The sequence below is a fragment of the Sinocyclocheilus anshuiensis genome, unplaced genomic scaffold (assembly GCF_001515605.1).
Source record: "Sinocyclocheilus anshuiensis isolate Anshui unplaced genomic scaffold, SAMN03320099.WGS_v1.1 scaffold300, whole genome shotgun sequence".
NCBI lineage: Eukaryota > Metazoa > Chordata > Actinopteri > Cypriniformes > Cyprinidae > Sinocyclocheilus > Sinocyclocheilus anshuiensis.
The window spans coordinates 263,736-284,075 of NW_015557379.1; the positions used below are offsets into that span (position 1 = coordinate 263,736).

A 20,340-nucleotide genomic window follows, 5' to 3' on the forward strand; every position below is an offset into this window, starting at 1 on the left:
CAGACATTTAGGGATAATCCCCTAAATGCTTACTTGAGATGAAAACTGCAGTCTTTGTTGTCCATTAGTATTTGAACTAGTGGCCTCAGATTTCAGATTTCAAGCCACTGAATCTAAAGGCCTGCCATTCCTGATGCATAGAGTTAGTTGCAAATTAAAGCACAAATTGGAACGTTTCACTGAATATAAAAAGTTTCTGAGATGTAATAGTGTAAAACTTTTCACAAAAAGCTCTTTGGCTCATTTGTAATCGCTGCGTTTCCTCTGCTGTAGGATGTGTCCCGAGATAATGGCGTCAGAGTAATAAATCAATAAACTTTGCCGCATGAACATGCGTTGCATATGGTTAAGCCCTCATTAAGAGATTATTTGAACAAGTCTGTTTTGTTCAAGAAGAGCTCAGGCCTCTAGTACTGACTGTGCACATGGATCATGCCACAGTTGAACAGAAATCTGAGATAATGCACTGCTCTGACAGTGTGTGGTTTATCTGACCTGTTTACACCTGATCCAGTCACTCAGACCAGCTCAGGAATTAGTGAGGTGAGCTTGATGCCAGATTGCCATTGTTGTGTGTAATCGTTGGTGTGTCCCAGACAACATTGAAGTACTTCAGGTTGGTAACATGAAATGATTTAGGAAAAACACATATTGTATGCTTGCCCAGGATATAATGGAACAGCTTTTTTATTCCTTACATCACATTTATGTAAAATGTGACCCGCTCTTATATGAAACAGTGTTGTTATTGTTAACCAACACTAAAGCTATTAAAAATTATTTTTGGTAATTGAAAGAAAGCTGAAATAAAATAAAATATAAATGGAAAATTTGAAAATTTGAAAAAAAAAAACTTTGAAAGGCATAAACTTTCGTAAACAAAAATTAGAATTAATTTAAACAAAAACTAAAATAAGTTGAAGTACTAAAACCATCCATCCATCCTAAAATTATTGAAATTAAAATGGAAATAAAAATTAAAGCTTTATAGAAATATAAAAAACGAATAAAAATGACAAAACATAAAATTACCAAACTTAAATATTAAAACAGAAAAATAAAAAATATTGAACTTAAAAAACGTACAAATTCAAACTAATTTAAGTGAATATGAAATATATTTCAGCTAAAGTGCTAAAATCATTCATCAATCTTTAAATTACTAAATTGAAAATTTAAAAAAAAAATTGAAAACACAATAAAACTAATTTTAATGAATATTGGCAACTAACTGAAATAAATCAAAGCTGAAGTACTAAAATCATTCATCCATCATAAAATTAGTCAAATTAAAACAGAAATAAAAGTGTTTTAAAGCTATATAGAAATATTTGAAGAACTCAAGCAATATAGGAATATTAAAAAAAAAAACTAATAAAAATTACAAAACATATAACAAAATTACTAAAATTAAAATAAAAACTGAAAATCTAAAAATAAAAACATGAACAAATAATATTATATAAGTAATATTAAAATAACACTGAAATCCAATCACAAATGATATTGATAACTGATGTTACATTTATAATAATAATAATAATAAATTATTATTATTAATATTATTATGCACATGACCAAATTAAAATTCCCTCCTTTACTTTAGTTGTCAGATGGACTATTGCAATTTTTTTCAGTAGTGTTTTTTTTATTTACTTTTTCTTAAAAATGTGTACATTTCATGGAGTATATTCAATTCAATTCAAGGTTATTTGTATAGCGCTTTTCACGATACAAATCGTTGCAAAGCAGCTTTACAGAAAATGAAGTTTCTACAATATATTTAGTAGTAGCTTATCATTTGTGATGTATATCCACTGGAAAGAGGGATTGTCCTCCTGGTATCAACACCTGACCTTCAACTAGTTGAGTCATACACAATGCATTGACTAGTGGCAGAACTAATCACAACTAGTCAATAATGTAGATTATACACTTCTGATCAGACGTGATCACTGATTTGGGAATGGAACAGTTTGATTTGTGAAATAATTATTACTGGACTGATGTTTTCTCTCTCTTTCCTCTCTCTCTCAGTTGGTTACAGCTTACCGAACCGTACTCCGGGATAAAGAGAAAACGCAGGTAATTTCATATTCAGTCGATGCAGCAGAATAAATGGCTGTGGTTTGTGTGCAGCTGGAGGGATGTTTTCCTGATGTTTTTCCTTTAATGAGTTTGCTCTGCTGTGAGGTTTGGCGCTGATATCAGTCTGTCATTCCTCTCTGTCTGTGTGTCTCTCAGGCCATCCTCAGCCAGAGTCAAGATAAAGCCCTGAGAAGAATAGGGGAGCTCAGGGAGGTTCGTCTCTCGCTGTTCGTCTGGCACACACACATTAATTCTTCATCACAGGCTCTGCCGTCAATGTTGTTCTACCTCTGATATCTCTATTACTGCTCACTTCACACTGTGTACTTAAAGGCGGCATGAAACGGCATTCACAATGCAGTCTGCAATGTGACGTCTTTCAGAGACAGTTTAGGATTTTGTCTGTCTGCTTTTGATTGATTGGGCACATTAAATTAAATTAAATTAAATTAAATTAAATGTGACAATAGAAAATAAAATAAACCATGAATAATATAAAAATAAACCATGTATGAAGCCGTGTTATTTTAGTATGATTGGGATAGTGTTATATACTATTGAATCAGTTTTTGTTTTTATAATTTCATTTTAATTTCAGTTAAAGTTTTAGTAATTTTGTTGCATTTTTGTCATTTTTAGTAGTTTATTAAATGTCTATATCATTTTTATTTTATTTATTTTAGTGCATCAATAAAACTAATGTAAAATAATAAATGTAAATAAATAAACTAGCATAAATAAAGGTTGTAGTTGTAATTAACTAATAAACTTGGCATGAAAAAAATACATGCATGAATAAATTAAATAATGAAAAAATATATGGATTTAATGTGCTTTTTATTTTTAATTGATCATTCAAATTGATATGAGCTTTGGTTTATTTAAGTTTTGAATAGAGAAAAATCTAAATAAGGGGCTTAAAGTAATTAAAGGGGCAAAAATTACCTAAATGAATAAATTAAAAAAGAAAATATATATTAATTTCTTAATGATTTAAAATCATTTAAATGGTAACATACCTCTCTCAGGACTTCTAAAAGTGTTTTTTTTTTTTTTATTGATACATTATATATATTTTTTATTTTTTTTATTCATACATGATTTATTTTTATATTATATTATTTATTTAGTTTTATTCTATTTTTTTATTTGGTACATTTTATTTTATTCATACATGGTTTGTTTTATTTTTTATTTTATTTATTTATTTTGTAAATGCATTTTTTTTTTTTTTTACAAAAAAAGTTTATTTTATTGATGCAGAGTTTATTTTATTGTTAAATAAACGTTCTAATTGTTATTTTTATGTAATATTTTAGATTTATACTGTTTTTTACAGTCTATGATTTATACATGACATTAATATATCATTTAAATATATGCATTTCTTAAAATACTTTCGAATAATTTCTGTAACGTTACATACATATATCATTTTTAGATTTTATTATTAGTATATAGTTGTATTTTTTCTCAATATTGAGCTATTGAGCCTCATATCTCCTCCTCAGGAGCTTCAGATGGACCAGCAGACCAAGAAACACCTGCAGGAGGAGTTTGATGCTGCTCTCGAGGAGAAGGACCAGATGATCACTGTGCTTCAGACGCAAGTACACAAGTGTTCTGTGTGTGTTTATCTTGCATTGTGCATTTCCTAGTTATCCGAGTTGATACTGAAGCTGTTTGTCTTCAGGTGTCTCTCTTGAAGAAGCGTCTGCTGGCGTCTGGAGGTGTGCTTTCCTCTGAGGTTGAGACCTCTCAGTCCACAGATACGGTCGATGCAAACACTGACATTCAGAGCCCCTCGAAAGATGACGGCTCGACGCTTAACACAGGTGTGTGCAGGTTTCCAAGCTCACAGAACATTTTTCTACACTAAAGTCGTCTTTAACCTGTTTGTGTTTTGTGTGTGTGGCCAGCAGAGGGCAGCGGAGAGCCGGGCAGCGAGGTGGACCTTGAGGCGCTTCAGAAGCGAATCAAAAGGCAAGAGAGTCTCCTGCAGAGATGTAAAGAGATGATTCGATCCAGTAAAGAGCGCAGCGCTCAGCTGAGCAGCGAGAACGAGGTTTTACAGCAGCAGCTGCAGGAGAGACTGCAAGAGCTTGAGAAAATCAAGGTACAGAAACATTAAATAAGACAACACAGGAAGAACACCTAGTTTTTGCAGTTATAGTGAGCAAAATAACATTTTATTTTATTTTATACTATTATTCTTTTTTTTTTTTGTCATTTTATATTTTATTTTATTCATGCAGGGTTTGTTTAGTTGATTTAATATTTATTGTATTTGTATTTTTAATTTTATTCATACATTATTAATGACATTTTTAAAATATTTTTATTCATACATGGTTTAGTTTTATATTATATTATTTATTTCGTTTTATTATATTTTATTCATACATGGTTTATTATTTTTATTTTATAAATACATTTTCGTTTATTTTATCGATGTAGAGTTTATTATTTTATTGTTTTATTTTTATTTTCATTTTATATTTTATTTATACATGATTTATTTTTTAAATATTTTGATTAATATTTATTTAAAAAAAAAAAATCAGATTTTTTTCATTATTTTATTCATGTATGGTTTCTTTCTTTCTTTATTTTTTTGTTGCCACATTTTATTTTATTCATACATGGTTTATATTATTTTTATTATTTATTTATTAATTATTTAATTTGATATATTATTCATTCAGAAATTGTGTTAGTTTATTTTATTATTTTTATTTTATTTATTTTTTATTTACTTTAATTTATTCATATTCATAATGATTTATTTTCTGTTGTATTTTTTCTTTTATACTTTCATGGTTTATTTTATGATGTTATTCATGCATGTTTTTTGTTAAATTTTATGGTTTATTCATGCATGGCTTCTTTTATTAACTTTATTTTTTAATTAAGTAATGTGTTATTTTATTTCATGAATGAATGGTAATGGAGCGTGTTTGCGGCTGTGTGTGTGTGCTGATATATTTGGGGGTGTGTGTGTTTGTGAGGTAGAGGGCTGAGAGTGTGTTTCCTGTGGATGTGATGTGTTTGTGCTGTGTGTGGGAACAGCGCTCAGCGGGACAGTGAGGGCAGAGGTTAACATTAACAGTTAATGTGTACGGACACACATTACAGCCCCTCCGATCCCACCGTCACACTCGCTGACACTAAAACACACCAGCTGAAGCTCAACTCAGGGATTTACTCTGCTTTTACTTTGCTCGACCACTAAATCATTTCAGATTTATGTGAAACACTGAAGCACTGCATTAAATTAAACTAGAGGAATAAAACTAGATTTGTACTTTTTCTGAAGACAAAGTGCACTGGAAAGAGCCATTCATGTCCGAAGCACATAGTCGTGCACCAGAGTTTCATTTTAAGCTGTAGAAGTTTGTTCAGATTGAACGATGGTAATAATGATTCTTGCCTGTGCAAACACCACAAATTATTAAAAAAAATAAAATTACTTCATTTTAATAAATGTAAAAAAAATATTTTAAAGAATTAATAAAATATATAATATATAATTAAATATATAAATAAAAATACATTTAAAATTTATTTTATTTTTGTTTATTCTAATACCATTTAAGTTTATTTGAATAATATCTGTATGATATGCATTATATCGAGATATAAATTAAATTTTCAAGTTTCAATAATAATATGTAATATAATAAACAAATAATTGTTTTCATTTTTTTTAATATATTTTTTTATATATATATATATATTATATATTATTTTTATTTGCGTTTGGTTTTGGTTGAGTGTCAATTTTGCAGTCTGTGATCAAAAAATACATTTATTTGCATTTACAGTCATTCATTTAGCAGACACTTTTATCCAAAGCAATTTTTTTTTTGAGTTGTGAGTGTCAAACTCTCCAGTTCAGGAAACAGGAAGTAACCAGCGTTGCCTAACAGAGTGGTGTTCTGCGATAGAGGCGACGCGCCACAACCGCTGACTGCTGTCCTGGGCTGTAATTGAGGTTTGATTGTCGGTCTGCTGTGATGTGGATGTGGCCTGCTTTGTGTGCGTGTGTGTTTATCTGTGGCGGGAGACACGATAATTATTCACAGCTCCTTGGTTGCTGTTTTAATGTAATCGCTTGGTCATGAAAGATATGCTATAGTAATCTGGAAGATCAGTATGAAGGCATTTAACAGTTGCAAAGCCTTGCATTACAGTGCTTTCGGCATGTTCTTAGGTGTATCGCAACAGAAAAGACCCCACTTAAAATAGTTTATATGCTTAGCCATTCAAATTGTGTGTAGCCAGACTTATTGGATGTGCAAAGTGTTTTTGATATACAGTCAAACATTTTTCCACATTTTGCAAGTTAAAGTTTCAGGTCAGTACATTTCCAGCTGGCCTCTGCATTTCCAAGCAACTCACTTTCTAATCCAGGTTGTCTAGACCAGTTGGCTCTGGGGTCTTTATGATAGATGCTCAATAAGTGTTGATTATTATTCTGAGAGTAATGTATTGAGATCCATCATCGCACACTCATCGTCTGTCATCCGTGTGTTTACCAGGAACTCCACACTACAGAGAAGACGAAGCTGATCACGCAGCTGGGAGACGCCAAGAACCTCATCGAGCAGCTGGAGCAGGACAAGGTGAGAAGGGTTCAGCTATGTTGTGCGTCTGCCACGGGACGGTTTGTGAGCCAGCATGAGTAGAAGTACAAATACAAATTCCACTGGCCCTCTAAGCGAAAGACAAAGATTAATTATCCCGGAAAGGCTTTTTAAAATGATCGGAAAACATATTTCCTGTGGGTCGCTCACTTTGACACGTTTGCGTATAAAAGTAAGACTGGAGATAATGTCTTGCTTATTATTTTAGGACGGTGGTCAAGCAGGGTCCAAATTGAGCTTTTCTCTGCCAGTGGAGGGTGAACTGACCAGTTAAAATATTTTTATAGGCCATAAAATTGTGTATTTTATTATTTAAAATGTACATGTGTATATATATATATATTTAAATACAGTATATGAATTATTTTTTTGTACCAAATATGATTATTGAAATATATAAATTATTGTTGAAAAATTTAATTTATATATTTACATATATAATGTATAAATGTAATTTTTCAATAATAATAACAATAATATGTAACATATTCCAATAACTATATATACTATAACATACAATAAATGGAAACAACATCTTTTTATATTTTTATTTTTATTCATCTTGGTTGAATGTTGATTTTGCACGCTATGATCAAAAAATAGTCTTTGAAATGTCATCTAAGTTAGATTTATGTGAAATATGGAGAGCTGTCTGTCTGCTACTGAGTTGTGATCAAATCAGTCATGTTGTGTTTAGCCTTTGACCTTCACCCTGCAGGATAGAGATCATTGCCACTTGGGTCATTGTATGGAATGTGAAAGAGCGCAAACATACGTCAGAAACAATTAGAAGTGCGTCCTCAAACTGAGAACAGAACCTGCTGTAAGGGACAGGTACCATATTTGTGCTAGAGACTATCTGGACATAATCAGTAGTGGATTTCAGAAAATGAAAAGGTAACTGCAATACTGTGCATTTGAGGTTTAGTTTTTCTGGGGCTTTTCAAAATCAACATCCCCAATGAAGTCATACGAGCTTTGCGTGAGGATCAGACCAAAATATGATCATACTGACTGAGTGCATTTAATGAGTGCATTTAATTTTTTGGTGAACTACCCCGTTAATGCTCATCTATGGAATTATTTTGAAGGGAATGGTCATTGCTGAAACCAAGCGTCAGATGCACGAGACTTTGGAGATGAAGGAAGAGGAGATCGCTCAGCTGCGCTCCAGACTCCTGCAGACCCTCGCTCAGAAAGACGAGCTGCAGGAGCAGAAAGAGAAATCAGAGAAAGCAGGTGAGTGAGACTGTCCCCTCTCTCTGTTTTCCGCTCTTGTGTCTGCTTGACCTAAATGCACTTTATGTGACTCTTTCCCAGCGTTTGAAGAGCTGGAGCGAGCTCTAAGTGTGGCTCAGCGGGCAGAGGAGGCGCGCCGTCAGCTGCAGGTGAGCGTGGAGGAGCAGGTGGAGAAGGCCAGCGAGGAAGAGAGGAGAAGCTTGCAACAGGAGCTGACCAGGGTCAAACAGGAAGTGGTCACCATTATGAAGGTGTGTATGAAAAACACAGGGTCAGAGAGAGGGTGGAAAAGCTAAATTTGGACTGTTTGTGCCACAGAAAACTATAAAAAATACCTTTTCCATATTAATAAAACATCTGTTGCTGTGTCATGCATATTTCATTTGTTTTCACAGATGTAACTTCTCAACATCAGTATTGTTTGAGAGCTACATCCTGTTAAACTCTGGATGGTTTTGCGGAGATGCTTTTAATTTAGACACTAGGATCAAGAATATTCAATCATTTTGTTTTGCGTTTTGATATGCTGCTTTTGCCGTTTCTCTTTCCCCATTTGCACTTGACCGGTTTAAAGTTATTTTGCCTGGAAAAGCCATCAGTCCACTCTCAGTGTCACATTCATCCTGAGATTTGTCTGGATGAGCGGTTAAACGTTCATGACTGCAGTTCCCATGAAACCTGTGTGTTTTTATGGATCTGCACACCTTTAGTCTCTTCCATTGTGTATTGGAGTATGATTCATTAACTAAAGGGCAGTAGTAAATCAAAATTGACCAAATTGATGCCACATTTACAGCCCACCATTCTGCCTGCATGTATCTGAGATAGAGCTTTATTTTTGACAAAGAAATTCAGTTCTGTTTCATTCATCAGGTCTCATAATCCTTGCCATAACAAAGACGCATGAAGTATGTCTCTGTTTCCTTAGCCAATAATTCATAGAAGAGTGACATTTTGAGTCAGCTGATTATTTCGCCAAAGCATGATGCTTTGGGGAATAGTTAACTGAGATATTTCCAATTCTTATGGTGAAACGTTTGAGCTTGTCCATGAGAAAATGTTAAATATACTTTGAATGCAATGTGAGATTAACACTTTTTTTTTGGTAAAATATAAAGTTCTGTTGTCATTTATCATTGTTTTTTTTGTTTTTTTTTTCCCCATAACTTATATGACAACATTTCACAAAATGGTCTAGATGGACTGGAAAGAGAGTTTTGCGTTGTGAACATTAGAGTGTCAGTATTTTAAGAATGTCCATCAAACCTGACAAATGTGAATATTTTGCCACGATTTCTTTCTTTTCAGAAATCATCAGAGGACAGGATAGCAGAAATGGAGCGGTTACATTCAGAGGCTTTGGCTAACAAAGAACAGGAACTGAGTGCTCAGATCAAACAAGCTGTGGTATGCCCTAGTTTTCATTTCTGTTGTAACATGATTAGTTAATGCAAATATTAGCTATTTGGATGTAGGTGTTTCCTAAGCTATTTGCACCATTACACTTTATTTATCTCAGGAGCAGTGTCGTGAGGAATTGTTGCGGTCGGCACAGGAAAGAGAACAGCAGGTGTCTCTCGCTCTGGAGGAGGCTGAGCTGCAGAAAGCTGCAGTTCAGACTGAGGGGGAGCACAAAGCCAAGGAACTACAGCTAGAGTTGGAGTCGGCCAGAACGGTGAGTTTATCTGCCACCTTATCTGAGGATAGATCAGCAGGATATCCTTAATGTAGTTGAATAGCCAAATTAACCCATAGATTTGAAGCCAGAATGAATGAGAATGTGAATGAAAGCAATGCCATGTCTTAGCACTGTACATTACTTAAAATTGCCATTTTTTTGTCTTTTTACAGAGAATTCAAGAACTCGAGAGTTGTCTAGGTAGCTCGGAGAAGGATTCTGCCAAGTCGGATGAACTCTCTGCGCAACTGGAAGAGCACAGAAAGAAACATGAGGCTGAAATAGCTGCTCTAGAAGAAGCTCATAAGCAAGAGCTAGAAAAGACAAAGACAGAGCAGATAACAGCCCTTACCCAGCAGCCTGATGCTGCTTTGGAGGAGCTTGTGCAGAAACATGAAGCAGAAATTGAATCTATACTGAAAGACAAGGAGGAACAGTTCCATTCTCATGTGGAAGACATGAACAAAAAGATGCTTGATAAACTGAGTGACAAACAAACCGAGATTGAGACCCTGTCTTCTGAGCTTAGTGAGGTACTGAATTGTAAACAACAGTTAGAAGAAAGACTGTCCACTGTGGAGACCACCTGTGAAACCGCAAGACAAGAGTTTGAGGACAGACTCAAGGAAGAACTAGTAAAATATAAGGCTGAGATTGAAGCTGCGAAACAGAAAGAACAGTCATTTGCAGGGGTGGAGAAAATGCTGAAAGAAGAGATAAATCAGCTGAAGATTGTGTTGGAGGAGAAGGAAAAAGCACTAGAGGAACATGCGCTTAGAGAAATTACTTTGCAAGAAGGAAGTGTGCAGTTGGAGGAGATTCGACTCAGGGAACAGTCAAATAAAGAGGCCCTTGAGGAATCAAGATCTCAGATTAGCACACTTACAGAAGAACTCCAGCAAACCAAGAATCAAGTGAAAGATCTTGAGCAAACCCTTGAGGCAATGCGTAATGATAGTCGGGAGAAAGAAGTGTGTCTTGAACAAAAGACAAGTGAACTTCAGAAACTTGTGCAGAAGATGGAGCAAGTCAAGAGAGAACTATTGGAAAAAGAAAATTTGCATGCTGCCACCTGCAATACAATGCAAGAGGAGCAAAACCGAATGAGAAAGCAGCTGGATGACCAGAAGAGTTATCACGAGAAGAAACTTGAGAACATTAGGAAAGACATGGATTGCAAGCTGAAATCCCAGGAAAATAAGATGGAGAAATTAAGACAGAAACACAAAGAAGCACAAGACAAGTTGAAGAAGCAGCTTCAGGATCAAGAGGAGAATGCCAAAGCGGAGTTATCCAAGAAAGCTCATGAGATAGAACTGAAAGACCAGCAACTGAAAGAGAAGATCCTTGAGATGGCGCAAGCAAGCTCTGAGGGCCTCAGCACCGCCATGTCTGATTTGGAGGCCAATCACAAAGAGTACTTAGACAAGCTTCAGCTGACTCATAAACAGGAGCAGGAAGATCTTATTTGTCGCTGGCAGGAGAAACTCAACCAGAATGAGGAGGAGTTGCAAGAAAAACATGCTCAGCCTTTGCAAGAAAAAGCCCAAGAGTTGGAGGAGATCTCTCAGCTGCTTTCGGCCAGCAGGGAAGAAAAGGAACAGGTTATGAAAGACATCCAGAACCTCAGGGAGGAGCTTGCCATGAGGGAAACCACTGTGCAGAAACTACAGACAGAGCTCAGAGAGGCTGCAAGCAAGCTGGAAAGTTTATCTGAAGTGGAGGGTTTACTTAAAAGACAAGCCGAAACCATGGAGAAGAATCTGAACCAGGCCTTGAATGAAAGAAACCTTTTGCAGGACGAACTGAGAAAGGCTGAGGAAACTAGTAAGGAAAAACTGCAGAGCATATCTGAAGAGTTGGTACACACCCAGCAAAAGTTGAATATGCTTGAAACATCCAAGTGTAAAGAGGGTGAAGATCTCCAGAGGACACTTGAAGAAAAAACTGCTGAACTCCAAAATAAAGAAAAAGAGTTCCAGGCACAATTGTGTGCCATCCCAAAAGAATTTGAGCAGTGTTGTCAGGAAGCCCAGGCTAAGTTAGATGGCTTCTCTGTTGACCTGTGTAAGAAAGTTGAGGAACGTGTTGGGGGGTTACAACGCCGGGTGATAGATCATCAGAATAAGGTCACATATCTAAGAAATATTATCATGATGAAGGACAACAGAATTAGCACTGTAGAGAAAGAACTTCAGCAAACTTTTGATGAGAACCATAATCTAAAGAGCTCTCTTGATGAAGTGACTCTTCAGTTAAGTTCAAGTTCAGAGACTCTTAAAGCCTTACAGACCGAAAGGGAGTCTCTGCAAACCAATGCAGATGATCGCTCCCAGGCACTTTCTGAGAAAGACCTTCAAATCAAGCAGCTCTGTGAGGAAAAAGAACACATATCAGAAAATCTCAAAGCAAATGTTTTGCAACTCAGCAATCTAGAATCTGTCATAAATGACTTGAAGACCCAGTTAGCAAGTAGCATAACTGAGAAAGAACAAGCCATATCTCTGCTGAATCAGCAGCACAATGAGGACAAGGAAAGAGTAACATGCCAAATGGGGGAGATGGTGGAAAGGCTAGAAAAAGAGAAGACCTCGCTTCAAGAGCAGGTATACTCACTCAGGAATAAGTTCTCTGAGCTGAAAAAGAAGTTCAGTCAGAGTCACAGCACTGTTAAGTCTCTTCAAGATAAAGTTGCAGACATGGAGAGGCAGATTGCAGAGAAGGACGAACAACTTCAGATGCTCACTGCCAGCATTGCCAATCACTCCATTACCAAGTCCGAGATGGACCAGGCTCTTAGTGAGAAAGAACAGAGGGTTCATGCCGTGACCTCAGAGCTGGAAAGCTGCTCAAAAAAAGTTTGTGATCTGGAGGAGCAGCTAGAGTTGCGGACAAAAGAGCGAGAACAACTCGCAGCTGATTTGCAGCAGCACCTTACCATTAGGGAGAACGAAAAGATGGAGTTGATGAAGCAGGTGCAGGAAGCTCAGGACCAAAGCTCTCAAAACGGGGCCCTAATCCAGAAAACTGAGGAAAGTCTTCAGTCTTTGAGGAAAGACGTTGAAACAGCTAAGCAGGAACTGGAATCCCAGCGGAATGACTTTGAGAGGGAGAAGGCTGAGATCCTGAGGGTGAATGAAGAGGCTGTGAAGGCAGCCCAAGAAAAGGCGTCCACCGAAACGGCTGGTAAAGTAGCTGAGTTGAAGAAGAAGGCAGAGCAAAAGATTGGCATGATTCGTAAACAGTTGATGTCACAAATTGAGGAAAAGGAGCAGGCTATCAAAGACTTGCAGACGCAGTTGGAATGCATCAAGCAAACCCAGAATGAAAAAGAAGAACGTATAAAGTCTATAGAGGAAATTGAGAGGACAATGGAGGAGGCCACTGCAAAATTAAAGGAAGAGCATGCAAAACATCTACAAGAATTGCAGCAGAAAGAAAACGAGGAAAGACAGGCCTCTCTGCAAAACTTAAAAGATATGTATGAAGAGAAGCTTGCTGCTCTTCATAAAGACATTTCTGCAAAAGGGGAGCAATCTGCTACTGCTGCTATAGAAACTTCTTCAAGACTCGGAGAGCTTGAGACCAAACTCTCAGAATCTAATGAGCAGATTGCAAACTACCAAACTGAGGTAAGTCGCCTTAAAGCAGACCTGCTTGAACAGACAACTCGAGTGCAGGAGTTAGAGCAGACATGCTTGAATGTTCAAGAACAGATTAAGGAGAAACAGATTGATGAAGTTGAGAAGGAACATGTTTCTGTGCAAATGTCCAGCAGTAGATTAGGAATGGAGCCTACAATGTTAGTGGCCAAGGAAAACATGGACACTATCAGGAACCAAGATGATTGGACAAGTCAAAAGGACTTGTTGGTGAAGGAATATGAGGAGAAACTCCAAGATTTGCAGCAGAGGTTACAAGAGAAAGAAAATGAGCTAAAAGCACAACAGAGTTCACCTCGAGGAAATGGGGAGACTGTTAATGAGTTCTTAATCAACAATACAAACACCTCAGAGAATGATCTTCAGAGTAAGCTGGTAGAGGCTGAGAATGAGAAGCAGAAGCTCTACAAAGATTACACCAGACTACAGAAAGACCTTCGGTCTCTAAGGAAAGAGCATGAGAAGGAGCTGGAATTCCTGAAAAAGGAAATGTCTGAGGAAACCGAGAAGAAGCTGAAGTAAGATTTATGTGACAATTTTAGAGACTGTTTGTGGATAAGGATGCATATATTATGCTACAATAATGTTATCAGGGTTCACATGGTTGATCTTTTTTTTTTAAGGCTTGAAATGGAAGATATGGAAATGAAACACAATTCGGCTCTGAAGCAGTTAATGAGGGAGTTTAATACTCAGATGGCCCTGAAAGAAAAGGAAATGGAAGGTTCAGTGAAGGAAACCATTGGTAAGACGAACATGTAACTTATTTCTAAGAGTCTCCTAGAACTATTTTCAGGCTCTACTAGGGTTGGTCGATATACCGGTAGACAAGATTAACTGGTAGAAATTTGAACTATCGTCTAACTATCGTCTCTTACACGCTCCAATGGCATTGCTGTGCTACGTGGTCACAAAAACTTTTACACGCATTTTAAGCATTGCGGTTTAAAAACAAGTGATTTTAAGCCGTTGAAATGCAATCAGCAGCGAAAGAGAACTCATTTCGCTATATGTGTGTGATGGCTGAGAGAAAATCTCTCACTGCTCTTGACTAAATCACTTTTGTAACTTCAATAAGAATAAATATATATTTCATTTACACAGTAAATAATACGCAGTGTTTTTATACATTTAATTACTTTATACAATGTATGTTGCATTGCTTTTGTTCTATTGCTTGTAATTAGTTTCTTATTCTTATTTAATTGCTGATTATTTACTTGTCATCAGTGAGCTTGATTTTTTTTTCTTAGTAGTTTTTTGTGATATTGACACTGATGGCAAGAATTCTGAAATGTCTGTTATCAAAAATGTTGATATGATAAAGACCTTGTCATATCGCCCACCCCTAGGATCTACAGTACAAATGTACTGTTTATTGCTCATGCATGGTAGTTCTGTTTTCTGGACACTACTATGATGGCTATAAAACCATGGCATGGCGTTCTTTGGAGTACATTGTGGTAAGATGAAAATGTAGTAACCATACAGTGCAATTGTGTATATTAGGTCGTTTAAATATTTAAAGGGATAGGTCATTAGAATATTTAAAGGAATAGCTCATCCAAAAGTGAAAACTTGGCAGCATTGGTCCACATTTATTTATTTCTTGTTGTATTAAAGGAGCATTGTGAACATTCTGCCTGACATTTTTTTTGTGTTCCATGGAAGAAAGAAATTCATATTGCTTTCGGAGCAATGTGAGGACGTAAAAGACAGAATTTTCACATTGGAATGAAGTACTCCTTTGAGTAAAACAAAATTGTTAAAAATACTGAATAAGATCAAGTACAGAAGTCTTGGAAAGCACTGTGGACATGAACGAACTGTGTTTTCATAGTTCACATTTGCTGATTTACTGGCCTCAGGAAATATGAAATTTGAAATTCATGATTGGTTTACCATGTGTTTTCAATCCTGCCATGTAATGCATCCAGTCTGGAAATGAGTGGTTTACACTCAGAGATGGTAACTTCATGGTGACCTTCATGTCTTCTTACTGTACTTTACTGTTTATTATTTCCACACAGAGAAAGCTCAGGGTGTTGAAGCTGAGCTTATAACTAGCCATCGAGAAGAAGTCAGTCAACTTCAGAAAACAATCGCTCAGAAGGAAGAAGACTTAAACAGAACGGTTCAGCGTCACGAACAGGTCCTTCAGGTACAGCAAAATAATGTGAAACTATCTTTTGTATGCAATTGTGAGTTAATGACCAGCAGATGTATTATACATTCAACTTTATAGAAAGTCACAGGAAGAATTTTGTGAGGAGTTTATTGCTTTTGCTAAATTCCCCCACATAAATTCAGTAAGTTCAGGTTTCAGCTAATAGTTTGTGTATCATCAGGAAACACTTAACTCAGTCAACTAGCACCTCACATTCTCCCTAGAGCTGTAAGGAATGATGCACACCTTATGCTGCTTACATCCATCCTGACAGAGAAGTATGCTAACTATTTGTGATAGGATTATTTCCGTATCTTATAGATCTAATTGTTTACCCATGCATTTTAAGATCCAAGTTTATGACCTGAAAATGAATACAGTATGGCAGCACTGTAAAATGATTCGGACAGAAAGGGCACATTTGCTCAGAGTTTGGTCTTCCTGTAGAGTCGTGAGGTGGAGATGGGCGACCACGTGTGGGAGGTGCAGAAGGAGCTAGAGGAGCTACAGCAGAGGAGTCTCAGCGGCCCTCAGGTACAGCCACAGTTTACACACCATATCCTGCTGGGAGCTATTTATTTTTGTATTTTGTATGGGTATGCATTAAAATTAGAGTTGTCGTTTTTATTTAAATGTTAATTTTATGCAAATGTAATTCTTAAAAAACAATGCAATTAAACATGCAATACAATTTTTTACTTTTTTTTTTATTTTTACGTTTATATCATATCTTGTAATTTATATGTAATTTATAATAATAATAATAATTATTATTATTTAATATATAATAAAAAGTACTTAATATAATTATATATAATTTATTTTATTTTTGATATATATATATATATATATATCAAAAATAAATTAAATTATATATAATTATATTAAGTACTTTTTATTATATATTAAATAATAATAATTATTATTATTTAATATATAATAAAAAGTACTTAATATAATTATATATAATTTAATTTATTTTTGATATATATATATATATATATATATATATATATAATTGAAAGTAAATTTATTTTGAATAATATAATACATTTGATTAAAATGAAAGCCATAATTAAAGTAATAAATCTTCTGATGTTTTTTCTCTATTTTTGCCATTAGCTTGAAGCATTAGTGTTTGCTCAAGTTATACTTCATGTTTGTTGAGCTTCAACAATGAATCTAACATACAAAGTGTAGTTTCCCATCTAAATTTGATTTATAAATAAATTAACCATTAAAGTCATAGTTCTCCCAAAAAGTTAAGTAAATGATAGCAAAATCTTCATACTGTCAGACACCTGTCCTGCTGTTCTTATTCTGAGCTGAAATCTTTATTTAATTTTTTTGCATGAATTACTTTGTAGTGTTTCTCATTTGTAAGATAAAAGTATCTGGTCAATTAATGAATATAAATGTAAATCACAGAATCAAAATGTTGAAATGTCAAATCAGGTGGATGTGTTACCAGTGATAAATTTAATGATATATATATATATATATATATTAACCTAAGAAGTTAACCTGGACAGCCAAGTCTTACAAGGTACTGTCTTAGTCTTTAGTCACATAATAGACTTAATTTTTCAGACTCTAAGTTGCAGTATAATAGTCTCAATCCAGAATAGGAAAAAGGAATGAATTCCTGAAAAGGCTTGGAATGCGTCCCTGAGAAAGGGGCCCTAAACAGACAGTCTCTGTTCTCAATTAACCCCTCAGGGAGCATCCTGAGCTGTTAGATTTATGCCGTGATGCCGCTCTCAGGCGAACACTGCATGCTTGGAAAGAGGCAAAAAGTTGAGCCTTGTTCAGGATAAAGTGGTCCTCATGTGTGTTCGGTACGGTTACAAGGCGCTCTCTCACAGTGCACCTCTGGAACCCATGCTGCATTTTTGCAGTCTGATGTCACAAGTCTGTGGGCAAACGCAACTCAGAAAAAAATGTTGTATGTTAATATTTGCATAATAATGCAGTTGTGTGACCTGCCGATTCTGTTTTGTGTTTCAGGGTCTTGAAGAGTTAAAGGTAGGTTTTATTTCCTTCTATTTTTCTGATTAATTCCCATCGAGAGTCTACCTGGTTGACTGTTGTAAAGACTGCTCAATATTAAGATTTTTTTCAGTAAGAAATTCATACTTTTATTCAGCAATGATGCATTAAATTGATCAAAAGTGACAGTAAAGAGATTTATAATATTACAGAAGATTTAAATGCTGTGCTTTCATTCATCAAAAAATCCAAAAATCACAGTTTCCATAAAAATATTGGGCAGCACAACTGCTTTCAACACTAATAATAATAAGAAATGTTTTTTGAGTGTCAAATCAGCATATTAGAAAGATTTCTGAAAGATCATGAAACACTGAAAACTGGAGTAATCATGCTGAAAAATCAGCTCTGCATCGCAAAAATAAATTACATTTTAAAATATATTCAAATAGTGAATAGTTATTTCAAATTGTAAAAAATATTTAACAATTTTACTGGTTTTACCGTATTTTTGATCAAAGAAATGCAGCCTTAATGAGCATAAGAGACTAACCCAATGTTACAAAGAGTTTTGTTCCTCAAGATGTTGCTTTTACTTTCCACTTGTTTATATTTTTGACCTCTGGTCTTTTTCTCTTTGTCCAATCAGGTTCAGCTTGCAGAAAAGACGACCATGTTGAGCGAGGCCAGGCTAAAAGAGCAGGAATACCATGACAGGGTAAGTGAAGAGAAGTACTAACAGAAAGACAGAGAGCTTAGCTTGTTGGGTGTCTGAACCACTAAACAGGTAGCTAGCTATAAACATTGTTGACAGTTTAACTAACTTCAACTCACTCAGCAGGATTCTCATGCTCTTCCATGACAGCAGTTGACCTGAACAAGAAAACTTACCGTAGTAGAAGCTAGAAATGCTTGCACATAGTATGTTTTAGGCCTAAGAAGTGTTGGCAAATGACAAAACTTGAGAAGCACACAAAGACAAAGTAGAAGGCAGAGAGAAAGAATGAGAGGAGTGTTTACCAACCGTCACATTCCCAGAGCTCCTGCACTCCTCCAGCTGTGTAAAACCGATATAAGATTAGATTCATTACACCGCACATCTGTTTACTCTTATTTCACCCTTACAAACAGTTACAGCAGCGCTCATGCTGTTTCTCTCGCCCCACACGAACGCAAACTCACACGGGGAGGCACACACTGGACATACCTTTATTTTTATACCCCGGCTTCACCTTGGGCCATACATTGTTGTTCATTTGAGGACTAGTGTAGGGGAAGTTAACTCTTGTGCTGTGCAGAAAATCCTAACCTAATTTGATGTTCCTTGTCAGAAATGACTGGCCTTTTAAAAACTGCTCAAATCTCTCATCATGCTATATTATCGGCAAATCTTGGATTCAGTATTTTTACCAACTTGTTTTCTTTACATTAGCACAGGTTTTGTATTTGTTTTTGAAACTGATTGATTGTAGGTTTCACTGATCTGAGCTTATGCACCTCAGCTTTGGAGTGGGAAAAAAAGGTTGTTTGTGGATCATTTTGGCAATGTTCACTCAAAAACTGAAGTGCATAAACTCAGATCAGTGAGGCCTACGATCAGTCAGTTCCAAAAACAATTGCAAAACCTGTGCTAATTGAAAGAAAGCAAGTTGATAAAAAGATTGAATCCAATATTTGGTGATAAAATAGCACAATGAGAGATTTATAAGCAGGTTTTTTTTACCACAAGTGTCATTTTTGGGAAGTTGTTTTATCCTGTGTGAGCAAAGTCAATCAGTTTTAGTTCTATGCAATAATATCAACTAGCATTTTCAGGAAAAAGAAAATCCTGTCCAGTCGCTTTGGATAAAAGGATCCGCATTAATGTATTATGCATATTTGCATTTCTCATGTCCTCTTGTTTCATTTCTAAAACTTTTATACAAATTAGAGCTCGACCGATATATTGTTTTGCCGATATGAGCCTGTCGCCGATATATCGGTATCGCTGCCGATATGAACATTTTTTTACAGAACATATAACGCAGATAAAATGCTTGAAATGGTGTAATTACTTAGTTTGTCCAGCAGAACGCGCTCCATTGTTTGCTACTGGCGACCTGGATGAAAACCTTTAAAGCTTTGTCTATGGAAAACCATTGAAACTTTGAACGCCCATATCTCCGTAACGGCATGGCAAATCCGCACCAAATTCGGGAGTTACACTGTAAAAAAAAATCTGTAGTTTTTACAAAATAATTTTGGCAGCTGTGGTTGCCAGAATAATTTTGTAAAAAATACAGAAAAACAGTAAACACATTTACAGCCAAAAACGGTTTTAAATTTTACAGTATAAAACTGTAATTTACAAACAAGAAAATTTGAATGTAAATCAGTAAATTCAACAATGCACACTGCTATTAAAATCTGTTTTGTACCTTTAACATACTGACAACCACCATAATAATGCAGGTGGTAAAAGAGAAAGCCACATGAAGAATCAAAGCTCATCACAAGTAGCTTCGCCACAAGCAGAAGTATATACTAATATATAGAGTCATTCATGCAAACACAAAACACCATCATGGTAACACACATGATACTTAAATAATGCATTAAACTTTCATTAAACAACAGAAGATGTAACATAAAGCCCAAATATACATAACTAATAACAAAAACTATTCAAAAACATGATTATTTAAACAAAATACTTTCAAATGTGGAGTGTCATGCAGGGAATTCTGGGAATATCAGTTTACAGTTTTTGACTGTAAATTATACATTGATTTGTTATTTTTACTTCTAAAAACTAAAATTAACAGCATTTTACTGTAAAATTACATGAAATGTCTGGTTAGATATTTTACAGTTTTTCCCTGTATATAGTAC

General features: G+C 35.3%; 1 protein-coding gene across 1 annotated transcript in view; it reads left to right on the top strand.

The window, feature by feature from the left end:
* Nucleotides 1–2,010: 2,010 nt before the first annotated feature.
* The window catches only part of LOC107679131 (golgin subfamily A member 4-like), a gene marked incomplete at its 5' end in the record, with an annotated part of 28,935 nt that continues 10,605 nt past the window's right edge, over nt 2,011–20,340 (top strand). The window contains 16 exons of the mRNA XM_016474592.1: nt 2,011–2,085; nt 2,245–2,301; nt 3,600–3,698; nt 3,782–3,923; nt 4,008–4,204; nt 6,630–6,713; nt 7,826–7,973; nt 8,055–8,224; nt 9,282–9,380; nt 9,493–9,648; nt 9,825–13,831; nt 13,937–14,058; nt 15,344–15,474; nt 15,928–16,014; nt 17,488–17,505; nt 18,119–18,187. Of these exons, the coding sequence (XP_016330078.1) occupies nt 2,011–2,085; nt 2,245–2,301; nt 3,600–3,698; nt 3,782–3,923; nt 4,008–4,204; nt 6,630–6,713; nt 7,826–7,973; nt 8,055–8,224; nt 9,282–9,380; nt 9,493–9,648; nt 9,825–13,831; nt 13,937–14,058; nt 15,344–15,474; nt 15,928–16,014; nt 17,488–17,505; nt 18,119–18,187 (5,661 nt within the window). The remainder of the gene's footprint in view (nt 2,086–2,244; nt 2,302–3,599; nt 3,699–3,781; nt 3,924–4,007; nt 4,205–6,629; nt 6,714–7,825; nt 7,974–8,054; nt 8,225–9,281; nt 9,381–9,492; nt 9,649–9,824; nt 13,832–13,936; nt 14,059–15,343; nt 15,475–15,927; nt 16,015–17,487; nt 17,506–18,118; nt 18,188–20,340) is intronic.